Below are 12,654 nucleotides of genomic sequence, written 5' to 3' on the forward strand. Positions count from 1 at the left end.
TGCATTGAAAAAAAAAATCCAGGCAGAGCAATGTGTATCTGTAATCACTGCACTGGAGAGGTTTGCTGACCAGTTAGTCTAGCCAATCACTGAACTCTGGGTTCAATGAAAGACCTTACCTCAAAAGAGAAGGTGGCATATAGATCAAGGAACACCCAACATCAATTTCTGGTCTACATACACAGGCGCATACATGTGTACAAACACAATCATTCACAGATTGCAAAGCTGCAAGCACTAATCAAACAACTTCCGGCTGTATGACACAAAATCCCAAGTGACTATCACAAAGGGGACCAGCAAGGTGGCTGGGGGAAGGGTAAGAACAATTGTACATATAATGTATATATGAAAATGTCACATTCACAAGCCAGGCAGTAGTGGTACAAGCCTTTAATCCCAGCACTGAGAAGGCAGAGGCAGGTAGATCTCTGAGTTCAAGGCCAAAGGCCAGTCAGAGCCTACAGAGCTAGTTCCAGGCCATCCAAGACTATAAACTGAGAGCCTGTCTCAAAAACACAAAAATAAAAATAGTTTAAAAGACCACAAAGATGATTCCACTATATCAAACTGACTAAAAATGCTAAGAATAACATGAGCATGGACAAACAGGACACTCCCACAAAGTTGGGAGTCAAACATTTTGGAGGACAATATGGAAACAGCCACAAAAAAGTCCACAATTATTTACACCTTTTCTACTTCTTCAATTACAGCTTGAGTAAAAGAGGACTCATGGCTGTGGCCATGAGAACACACACTTACATGGGCCCAACGGGTGCCACACAGGCACTGGCCAGGTAAGCACTGTTCAGTGCAGCTGCAGTACTGACACCCACCCATGGGGCTGGCACTAATTTGCTCATCAGGAAGCACACTCACACTGCAGGGCAGCTATTTTGCTACTTCACTTTGGGGAAGAACTTGGCCAAAGAACAGTAATAAAGTTGGGGCAGGGATCACGGGGGCATTCAACACCCTGGGCTATAGCGGCTAAGGTTAAGCGCAAAGGGACAAAGACAGGGAGCGGTCCTTCAAAGACAGAGGAGACACAAGAAAGAGCAGGAGACAGTAGGAGAAAAGCTGCACAGAAAGGGTAAAAGGCACAGAGAATCCAGGAAGCCCAGCAGAGAGCAGAGAAAAACTTCCACTGGGCCTAGCAGAGGAAATAGATAACCTACAGCCACCCACATCACCAAGGTCCAGCAAAATCACACAGAACAGAGCCAGAATATGCAATAGTGAAGAGCTATTCAGGGAACGAGTTTGATGAATGAGAAAGCCTTCACAGCCACTGTTAGGTAGAAAAGGTGACTGAGCCAGTGCACAAATGATACCAATACTGCTTTAACTAACTCCCATACACATGCATGCACACATACTCCATGTACACACACACACACACACACATACACACACACACAAAACTGCATGATCTGGACCTGACAATAAAGATCCAGTACAAAGACTGGATACAAGAACTGCTAACAAGAATGCCTAAGTACCCACATAAGGCACCATGAGGCTCTAGAGCTCTACCTTTGATATGCTGTTACACCGCAGCCACAGTCTATGTCCATGGGCTCTGAGCCACACACAGCTTTCCATTTCGGCTCCAAGGACAGGATCCTATCAGTGAATCTCAGCCCTTAAACACTCCCAGCACCACCTGACCTGCTTCCTGGGCCCCTGAACACTCTCTTCCTGGCCCAACCCAACCCTCCAGCATCTTTAGTGCCAACCTGAGAAAGTTGAGGTCCTTTCCAACATGTATGTAACCGGCCATTCAGCTACAAGTGATTCAAAAGCACTTCTAAGTATTTTTTTAACTTTGAATCTCAACTCAATCTCCATATTTTTCCATTATAAAATATTCTTTCAGCTGGGTCAGACACATGCCTCCTCTCACATAAGAGGCTCAAGGCCCCTCCAAGAAGAGCTCTCACTATCTTACCCCACATGCCCACTGACCTGGTTGTAGCCAATCAACCCAGATCCAGCGGAATTCTAGGTCTTAATGATAAACATCAGTTCTCAAAAAGCACTCTTCAACAGTTCCATTTACTGTCTCATCATCAAATCCATTGCTCCCTGAAGCAGATGAACCAGTATTGCTTACAGGTGAGCATCCTTCATTCCTAACTTCTATCAGACTATATTTCAGAGCAAATTTAGACTGTTCCTTCAGTTTCCTCCTCATTAGATCATTTATGAAACTATAATTCGCTGTGAAGAGACAACGGATGTATTTAAGCTGCATTAATTAATTACATTACATAAATACTCTTATTTAAAAATCTTGCAACTAAGAGTCTTACAGACTCCTGGCCTCTAGAGAGGAGACTGAGGATAGAAGAAGAGGGCAGGAGGACAGACAACTATAGGAGCTACTCAGGTACTTTCTGCATCACTTACTTAAGAAAATAGTTTTCATTTCTCAGGCTATTGTGTAAAAGGAAACAGGTTGGTAAACTGACCCCAAAAGCAGTGTGATAGACAGACTTACAGACACTCAGGTTCTTCCAAGTGGAGGTGGTACCGATGACAGCTTTCAGTGAGAGGCTGGGTGGGTGGTGGCAGGTCAGCGGGGCTCATGGCAGCAGGACTACCCAGGAAGCTGCGTTTGGTTGCATTGGAAATCGGGACAGGAGGTCGGCTGCTCTTCTGCTGTAATACTGTTTTAGCTATAGCAATGTTACAAAAATATTTATGGTCACAATATCAGCAAAGAACAAAGAACCTATAGAACCATGAAAACAATTCAACTTTTATTTAAAAACCAAACTTCTCAAAATTGGTTTTAGCAGGTAAGGCCCTAGGCTAACCCTTAAAAACTGTTATAGACTAGAACAGGAAGAGACAGAAAGGCAAGCCTTGGCTTTAGGTCTGCCCAAGCACTGACACACAGGCCACCTTGTTCTTCATAGATGGGCTGCATCAGTCCTAGGGCTCTCAAGAAAATGGCTATGATCATTCAGTTGTCACTTACCATCCTTTAGCTCTTGAATATCTCGGGGTTGAACGAAATCTGGTTTGACATTCTCAAACCACCAGAAGAGCTCAGCAATAAAAACCATAACATTCGGCTAAAACAAAACACACAACAACCCAGGTACAGTAAGCACCTACTCAAAGGCAGCTGGCTTTACGTGCATTTCTGATGGCAGCTTTACCTTCAGCACTGGGGGAGCATACAGCATGTCCTCTAAGGTGAGATAGAAACACTTGTTCAGATGCTCGTTGGAAAACTCCCTCAGAAGCCGGATGTTGTACAGGCTGTCAGCCATCGACGGTACCTCCTTCAGGCAAATATCTAGCAGATACAGACAGGTAGACTGTTAGGCATATTCTGCTCACAGGGTGCATATAGATACACAATTCTGAACTGAAACTGTGTGGAAGGGGTGGTGATAAAATAAGCAAGGTAAAGAGACTTTAAAAGACAATGAGTTTCACAGGTGACTAATAGTAGAAAGAAAATGTGGCAAGTTTCCAGAATCTGCACTTATAATATAAATCATGTGAGAGTTCAAGATTGGATTCCTGAAATGAACAGTGGTGAGCTGCAACCAGAGTTTAGTAGCAGAGTGCTTGCAAGGCCTGAGAGCAGCACAAGACGAAGAAATCAACAGCAAATATCACCCTTTAGACATGTTTGTGGTTCTGGCCCTCAAGACGGCTCAATGGGTAAAGGCTCTTGACCTACAAGCAAGCCCAACAACCTGAATTCAATCCCCAGGACTCACATAAAGGTAGGAGAAAACAACTAGGCAGTGGTGGCACACACCTTTAATCCCAGCACTCAGGAGACAGAGGTAGGCAGATCTCTTTGAGTTTGAGGCCAGCCTGGACTACAGAGCGAGTTTCAGAACAGACAGGGATATACAGAGAAACCCTGTCTCAAAAAAGAAAGAAAAAAAAGTTCAAGAAAACCAAGTCCACAATGACATGCTTTCACCTTCACATTTGTGCTAACACCCACATATATACAACACTGATGCACACACAATAATATTAAAATAACTTTATGGAAATGCTTGTGTTTCCTTCAGCAAGCAGAGACCTCTGCCTAAAGTTAATTTCATATATGCATAAAATTACAATTGTCAAAGAAGGTTTCTAATCCTCCAAATCAAGAAAACTATACATAGTACAAGCCTCCTCTATGAAGAGGTGTGAGGATCTTCCCAACATCTCAGGTAAGGAAATTCAGTAAAGCAGACCCTCCACTGGTTAATGTGGTACAGGCAATAAATAAGGATCCCTGAAAGGAAACATCCAGTGTTTGTCCAGGTGCTCCTTAGCAGGCACCAGTAAACAGCAATTGTAGGATCATGAGCTACATACACCAAGGCTTTGCCCCTGAATGTGGCACCATAAAAAATAGGCAGAGTACTAGTCCATCATGCTCAAGTACCAAAATAAGAAAAAAGATCTCAAATGCTGTTTTCCACACTAAGTCATTAGTCCAAGAACAGGATATGTCAACATTGTTTTCCACCATTCTTGACTGCCCAGCCCTTCCCTGCCCTCTAAGTTATGTGCCTCCTCAACACATAGCTCTCTACTGAACATCTCTCTTCTGTGGTTTGTGTGCTGCTCCCCTGCTCCAAGTAACTGCCCTGGGCCAATGCCATAGTTCCTGCCAGTGTAAAGTTAAACAGAATGTAAACTTATAGAACAGGGGCCCCATGTTCTTATTCTTCAAAATTAACGCAGTTAAAATCTGTGAAAATACAAGCAACAAGTAACAAGTATGATGAGAGAAATGGAACCAAACACAGACTACAAGGTGATGAGATTGTAATGAGAGTTCAATATGTGAATCAACAGACAAATGTGCTGGCAGGGAATAGACAAAAATACGCCTGCAGAATGCCAGCTAGGAGACAACAAACAGGAAATGAGGTTTGGATGCTCCAGTTATGAAAATCAGTTGAGGAGGCAGAAGACTAAAGAAGATCCAGAGTCCAAGGCGCTCTGCCACGACAGAGTCAGCTAATCACGAAGCTTGAATCACTTCTCTTTAGTGGTCTTAAGAGGCCAGCGCATACCACTTTGACCAAGAGCACACTAGGCACAGATGCTGGGATGCACAGAGTAGTCTGAGGCCGACAAATCATAGGGAAACACCAAACCAACCAACCAAGGGAGGATGGACCAACACATAAGCCTGAAAATCAAGAAAGGCAAAGGGCATTGTGGCTTTAGGGAGACTGCAAAGCCTAACAACTAAAAACAAGGAGTGTCAGGTGAGTGGACATCACTGGGAGAAGTGGCAAGTCTGGACAAGGCCTGTGACTCAGGACCTTTCCCTGAGCCATACATACAGAGTACATACATACATTTCAGATTAGCAAGAAAGCATCTGGTCCCTAAGCTACCCCAAACATAAAAGTGAGAAAGTATCACCCTTGGAAGGCTAGATTTTAAAAAACAGAAATTCTTTGAGCTATCTGCTACACATTAAATTTATGCCAAAATAAAATGTTACAACCTTGCTCTTAGGTTGCCTTGTCAATCTTGGTTAAAAACAGAAGTATTTACTGGACTGACAACATATTTACAGAACAGTCAAGAAATTATATGGGAGATATTAACTTTCTCCACATCTAAGAATGTGAAGCTTTTCCAAGAACTACAGAAAAGCTTAAGCCTTTTTTTTTCTTGCAGTTTTAAACTATTTTTATATATTCATATTTTCTTTTCACATCCTTTTTTTTTTTTTTTTTTTTTGCTGACCAGATTCCCAGGCTCGCCCTGAGCTGCGGTCTATATGGGAATATGGGAGTCATGTACTGCATACTGGGCTATCACAGGTTTCCTCCTCCTGGCCTCTGGCCCAGTCAGCCTACAGGACACAAAGTACTGTTCCTGGTCTTATTCTGGTCCACAGCTGTGACAGCCTGAGGACCACACCCACTGGCAGGTAAAATTACATCACTGGCAGGCCAAAAACTGCACCTACTGAGCCAGTTGTGTAAAAGCAGATGCAATGGTTAGATTCTTGACTTCCACCATTTTACACAAGGTTTCAATCTGTGCTAACAAGGCAAGCCAGCCTTAACTGTCTTCTGGGGGTCTCCTCCCAGTGTGTCAGGGATAATCCTCTTATAAGACCAGGAGCATCTCACCTTCTCTATTCTTTGGCACAATTTATAAACCATAAAAACTATCAATCCCTTGAAAGTTTGATAAAATGCCCCAGCAAAAAATTCCTACAAGAAGTCAGCCTACAAGGATGTACTTCTTGATGCCTGATATCATCTGCTTTGTAGTTATGGTCTCTAGCTCTCTCATCCCTTTTTCTCCAACACAGAACTGCCTGCGTCACACAACACTGTGAACATACACAGCACAGACACACTCTCCATATTTTTATTTGAAGCCTACTAGACCTGAATTTATATCATTTTGTTTTCTGCAACTTTATTTTGTTTTGGTTTTTCGAGACAGGGTTTCTCTGTATAGCAGAGCCCTGGTTTTCCTGGACTTGCTTTGTAGATCAGGCTAGCCTCAGACCCACTTGCTTCAGCCTACTGGGATCAAAGCACCACTACACCTGGTCTGTTTCCTTCATTTCTTATTTTGCTCTCTTTAACTAACTAATCAGTCCATCAAAAAAAAAAAAAGGCTTTTAGTTTTACCTAGCTTCTCTTCAAACCATTTAAAATGTTTATTACTTTACTGCTAAATTTACTTTTAAACTTTTATTTCAACAAGATATAATACCATTTAAACTCCTCAAAGATAATGAAGTGCTCTACGTAGCCTCTCCCCAGCAAGCTTGAGTGCAGAAGCAAGGGGCTAGAAAAAGCAAGCTGTGCTGCTTCCAGGACTTGGCTTGAGGGATCTGCTGCTTTCATGCAGTCCCCTATTCTATATAACCTGCTTTATCTTCCCTCAAAGTTATTTGGGGCCTTCTTAGGATATACACCATAGTCCTTCAACTGCACACATCTACTGGATTCTTGAGATTTGGCTATGCTCAACCAAGGGGATCTACACTTTCCCTGGGTAAAAACCTCTCAGTTTTCTCTGTTAGTTCCTCCTATATATTGATCTCATTTTTCTAGTTTCCCTTTTACTTCCATGTCTTTGCTTTTTCTGTTCTATTTTCTGTGAAAATTGTTTTTTTCTACTTAGCCAACTAATTCTTTAGTAGACTCTTAAAACTTTAGGTATCAAATACACACACTTCCTCAGAGCTCTAAGGTACCTAACATGGACATCCGGTATGACAGGCCTCCAGATGCCCTGCCCAGTATCCATTCTTGGCAAATAGATCCCTTACTGCTGTGTATTCTGAACTGTATCTGTGACCTGAGTATTCGTTCAGGTCAGGGGGACTTCAAATGTCAGGGGGTTCTGGGCATCCCTTTAGTGTTAGAGGGAGGCATTAGGGCTTTGCTGCAGGTGACCAAGGCAAGAAGCTAGCTGCTGCCAAACCTCAGCCACTGTGGGTCTCATCCATAAGCCCAGCTTTTGCATGTGGAGCATATCAACCTTAGGGAACTCAGCAAGGAATTAAGGCTTACTGGTACAAGATGAAGATGCTCACACAAAAGTCTTGATTCTGGTCACCTTACTCCTACCTGCTCCATGCTGGAGCCTGAGACCAGGGCATACAGGATAAGTCTCCCCCAAGTGTGTTCATATCTCTAAGTCCTTGGACACGGAAGATGTTACTGGAAGCAAAGGGGGACCCAGGCTCTCACAGTTCTTCAAACTGACTTACAAAGACACACCTAGGCATGACTGCTAGCCAAAGTCCTTCCATCTTCCTGCAGCAGCTCCAGAACTCTAGCTGGTGAACTGTCTTGCTTCTCTGGCTTGATCTCCTCTGTACTTCTATTTTACTTCTTGGCTAGGCAGCTTGTAAGAGCCTGGAACTTATAATTAAGTTGTTTACTCTACAAACAGTCATAAAACTTCATTTTTCCTTCCTTTACTTTTCTCTGGGATTATGTCCCTCTTTTTAAGCCATTGCAATGAACCAAATTCCTTCATTCCCAAGCTCCTTGCTTTCTAACATACAGTACACTTCAGGCTGTATCTTAGAGTTCTGGTAGCTGTTCACTTGTTCAATATCTATTCCACACTGGTTTGTCCTAGATGTTATTTTAAATAGCTGTCACATATCAGTGAAAACAAATAAAAGCTCCTACTCTTACAGCTCTTACTCACAAGTTGTGACTTCTCTTGCTCATGGAGCGTTTATACATAACCCTGGTCTGCAAGTACTACAGATTTTAGGAGAGCGTGGAAAGAAGCTTTGTCTTTGTTACTGATTTCTAATGTCCTGAACTGGTGGGAATATATGCTTTTGAATCTGGTGCAGTTTCTTTTATGGCTTTGACCAAGTTTTGTTTTGTTTTGTTGCCAAGTTCTTTTTGTTTTGTTTTTTCAGACTTGGTCTCAACTATGTGGTCCTGACTGGCCTGGACCTTGCTTTGTAAACCAGGCTGTCCTTGAACTCAGAGTTCCATATACTCAGAGGTCTCTGCCTTCTGAGTATGTGGTGGGAGAGGAGCATGACACAACACCAGCCCAAAGTCATTTTTTTTCAAATGTTTGAGTATGTGAAGGCCAGGGAACAACTTGCAGAAGGAATAAGTGCTGCTCTTCCACCCTGTGGGTTCTGGAACTGAACTTAGGTCATCAGGCTTGAGAGTAAGCACTTTTTACCCCCTGGCCCATCTTGCCAGCCCTGCTGATGTATTTTTATTCAGTGTGCCTGCCAAGTTTGTATTCAAGTCTTCTATGGGGCTATCTAAATTCCTGTTTCTGGCAGTATCAGTTAAGCTATAGGTGTGTCTTGTCAATTTCTTCATGTAATTTTTTTTTCAATAAGGATGTTAGTCCTAATATTACTTTCTGCCTTAAGGACTGGTTAAAAAACAGGCTACAGGCTGGGCATGGCAGCACATGCCTTTAATCCCAGCACTCGGGTGAAAGAAGAAGGCTCTCTGTGAGGCTGCCCTGGTCTACATACTGAGTTCCAGGACAGCCGGGACTATGTAGAGAGACCCTGTCTCAAAAACAAACAAACATGCAAACAAAGCAGGCTACAACTGAAGAAGCTGATGGAGAACTGAGAAAGTGCACTCACAGTCAAGAGTGAAGAGATGGTGGAGCACAATGGGCAGTGGTGAACAGATCTCTAATCTCAGTGCTCATGAGGCCACGGGCAGCCTAGACTATACAGAGGTAGGCTTGAGCTACACAGCAAAGGAGGGCAAAGCCTCCAAAACTCTGAGAGGAAGTGCCCACCTCCCCCTCTTCCTTACAACTTCCATGTCTTCCTTTATGTCCTTTGGTATTTTAAGCATTCTGTGTCCCCCTTCATTCTGTGCCCTTCCCCTTGTCTTGGCATTAAACCTACTGTGACATTGGAGGCCCTACAGAGGCATGTTTCCCTAGAAAATGTAGTTTCTGAAAATGTTCCACCAGCAGAGCTCCGGAGTTTCTACAGAGCCAGAGTGTCACTAGCACTCAACCATTTTTACGCTCCTTTCACGCTGGGCAAGCACTGTGTTACTAAGTTGCATCCCCAGACATTACTCCTTTTCATGTGATGCTAAAGCCCAAGGATTCAATCATGCTAAGCAAGTATCAACCACTGAATTCTTTCCTCAGAGTTGTTTCTTATTTTGTTTTGTTTTGTGGACTTCCTCTTAGTCCTCAGAGACATGGGTGCTTGAGAAGGTTCCTCACATTTCTATGCATTTTAAGTAAGGGCTTTTCTGATACTCTTCCCAAAATCCCAGTCATAGACCAAAGCCAGCGCCAATCTGTCCACCTGCTGGTTTTATCATCTTGGAGTAGGCATAACAACAATCTAAACTTTTCAGGGTTAAAGTCTGAAACTTTTTCCAGGACAGGCACTGGTCAGGTCCCTGGCACTCTACCTGCCCACTCCAGGAAAAAAAAAAAAAAAAAAAAAGGCACTTAGGAAACTGAGCCACTGGAAACTGAGCCATTGACAGCTTATGCTTCCATAACATCCAAGCAGATCTGAGCCATGTCCTTCAGAGCCATTCACTTTTCCTCCTCCCTGCTGCAGATCACAAGCTCCCAGAAAGAGGTATTCTGGCGTCAGAACAGACTGTCATGGCAGGAGACAGACTGAATCTAGCATTCATTCTTGTGTCTTCAGGAAGTTTTACAGAATTGTTTTGCTTTCATTTCCAACAAGAGGTCTCATTCATGCAGTCCAGGCTGATCTTGGTCCTAACTCAGCCTACCAAATGCTAGGATTACAGATGTGTGCCACCCTGTCTGGCTTAGGTTCTAGATGTTTCAATAAGGAAGGATTTTAAACCCCATTCACACTGAAACAGAGGTATAATATATAATGACATATTACCCAAATACTCAATGGGCAATTTCTACATCACATGTGATGCAGATTATGTATAAGTATTTGGTCTCTCGGAATCTCGAGGGATGTGATAGTATCCCAACTGACACAGGGACTCCATGCTACTTCCTTGGATTTTTCTTGCATGTTAAATGCACCGTTCCCTCTCAGGTCTGTTCAGGGAAAGCATTCTCCACTCACCATCCAGTTTCATCTGCTCTGGGCAATAATAGTGAACCAGCGCTAAGAGAGCAGCGCCATCACTGCCGTCTCTCATCAAGTCCTCCAACAACGGGAAGTAGGGTGACTGCCTAGCAGAAAGGTGCTCTCGCCGATAGCGGACCTGCAGTTGATAAAAGGAAAATGGTCTCTGCGTGTGAGATCGCTTCACCCTGTGTATGTTATAGGCACACTGGCTAGAGCAAGATTTACATCAAGCCTAAAGCCACATGAAGACCAACTGTTGTTGCTTGGAAAGGCGCCGGCTATGTGGGTGATGCCCTCCGACCAGAACAAGGTCAAATCCAGGGACTGGGCTTCATGGCTACACTGGATGGCAGAGATTCCGCGCCAATACCACCGGGGCCAGTCTGACTCTAAACTGACGCTGGCAGTGGGCAAACACGGGAAGGAGACAAAATATACATCTACGCTATCATGAGCCAATGAATTGCAAACTAATGAGAAACAAGTTAAATAGTGAGCATTCAGATACTTGAAAGACCCAAGATATAAGCACTGTTCTAAATATTATCAACATTAGCACTGGTCATTAAGGATAACAAAATACCAATGATAATTTGGAAATTTCAGAAACCAAGTTAAACAAAATTTCTACACTACTACATTGACCACCAAAAACTGCAAGTGAAACATCAGGATTAAGCCCACAAGATCATCAAGCAAATGACAGGCCATGGCTCCCTTATGTGCACCCCGAGGAAGCCACCTGTCAGTATCCTAAGCACCACAGCCCATGCCTCTCTGTCTATGGTCAGTGATAGCTTAGCAGAGAAGGGAAAGGGAGTGCTCAGTTGTAGATACAACTCCACAAGAGCTACAGTGAAATGCTCTTGGCTGCATCAGTGCCTGGGGCAGGATACACACCAGATACATTTTCTCCAAAAAGGACACACACACACACACACACACACACACACACACACACACAACTAAAAAACAAGAGAGCCAGCACCTGACTCTAACAAGAACTGTTGGTTTCTGAGAGCCCTGCAGGTGAGTCCAACTCAAAGAATCATCTTGGAATCTAGACTTCAAGCTAATGCCTCCATAAATATTCGGCATAACCAGTAGTGATGCTCATTAGAAAAAACCAATTCCTTTTAGATTTAGCAACAAGGCTTGTTTTGTGTTGACTGAATGTTCCAACACACATTTTAACTTGTTTCTCAGAGGCCATAACATGTACTATCACAGGGAACCCTCCTCATACTGTACCACACGTGCAAAGTCCACAGGTTCCAGCATGCAGTGCATCACAGCATGCTCCAGGCCAGGCTTTCACAGAGACAGCAAACAGGGAGTGAGCAGGCATGCAGTAAAGCAAATGTTTTCTTGAGTAAAGATGGATGGCATAGGTAAAAATTAGGCTGACACTGAACTACAGGGGCCCAGAAAGCTCACATGACTACTTTCCCCACCCACAACTTCAAGCTTCTAGTTGTGAAATATTCAGATAAAACCTATAACCTGTCAATTTTTACCACAGATTTTTTTGTTGGGCTATTTACTGAACACCATTGTAGGACACCAAAGCCTCTCTAACAAGGAAAGTTAAAAGGGATTGGTTTTGCTTAAAGTTTTCTTTTTCATAAAACTTATCTGAAACCAAACCTCTCTACAGGACACCTGAGTATGTGAGCCTTGGTCAAATTCAGTACTCAAAACACTCGTTAAGCATGCCTTCCTCCTCCTTCTCACTAACTTACTTAGTAGGAAGTACAATCAAGGTTTATGTGGGCCTTCTGCAGCCCACAGTCATGGTGGGAACAATCTGGGCCAAATAATGAAGCTAGAGGAAACCAAGCAATCAGAGGGCACATACAAAACCATCTACAAGAGATCTATGCCCAAAAGTTCACATGAAAAAGCACCACTTGGCACTAGGCATTTCCTGTAAGCTCAGCAATAAACTAGTCCACTTCCAAAATGGGCCACCATTTAGGTACTGCTAGAATTACTAAACCAAATCCTGGTTTAGAAACTTTGTGTGAAAATTCATACATAATTTCAGAAGCCCTGCAACAGAACTGACCTAACTCAGACTGCAG

At 43.3% G+C, this 12,654-nt stretch overlaps 1 protein-coding gene across 2 annotated transcripts in view; it reads right to left on the reverse strand.

Annotated features, from left to right (window-relative positions):
• The window catches only part of Camsap1 (calmodulin regulated spectrin associated protein 1), a 67,525-nt gene that overhangs the window by 18,661 nt on the left and 36,210 nt on the right, over nt 1-12,654 (reverse strand). For both annotated transcript variants that reach the window (XM_021641059.2, XM_021641058.2), the window contains 4 exons: nt 10,565-10,706; nt 3,174-3,313; nt 2,990-3,086; nt 2,507-2,684 (listed from right to left, as the gene is read on the reverse strand). In XM_021641059.2, the coding sequence (XP_021496734.1) occupies nt 2,507-2,684; nt 2,990-3,086; nt 3,174-3,313; nt 10,565-10,706 (557 nt within the window). The remainder of the gene's footprint in view (nt 1-2,506; nt 2,685-2,989; nt 3,087-3,173; nt 3,314-10,564; nt 10,707-12,654) is intronic.

Source organism: Meriones unguiculatus, chromosome 8, assembly GCF_030254825.1.
Source record: "Meriones unguiculatus strain TT.TT164.6M chromosome 8, Bangor_MerUng_6.1, whole genome shotgun sequence".
In the NCBI taxonomy this organism is placed as follows: Eukaryota; Metazoa; Chordata; class Mammalia; order Rodentia; family Muridae; genus Meriones; species Meriones unguiculatus.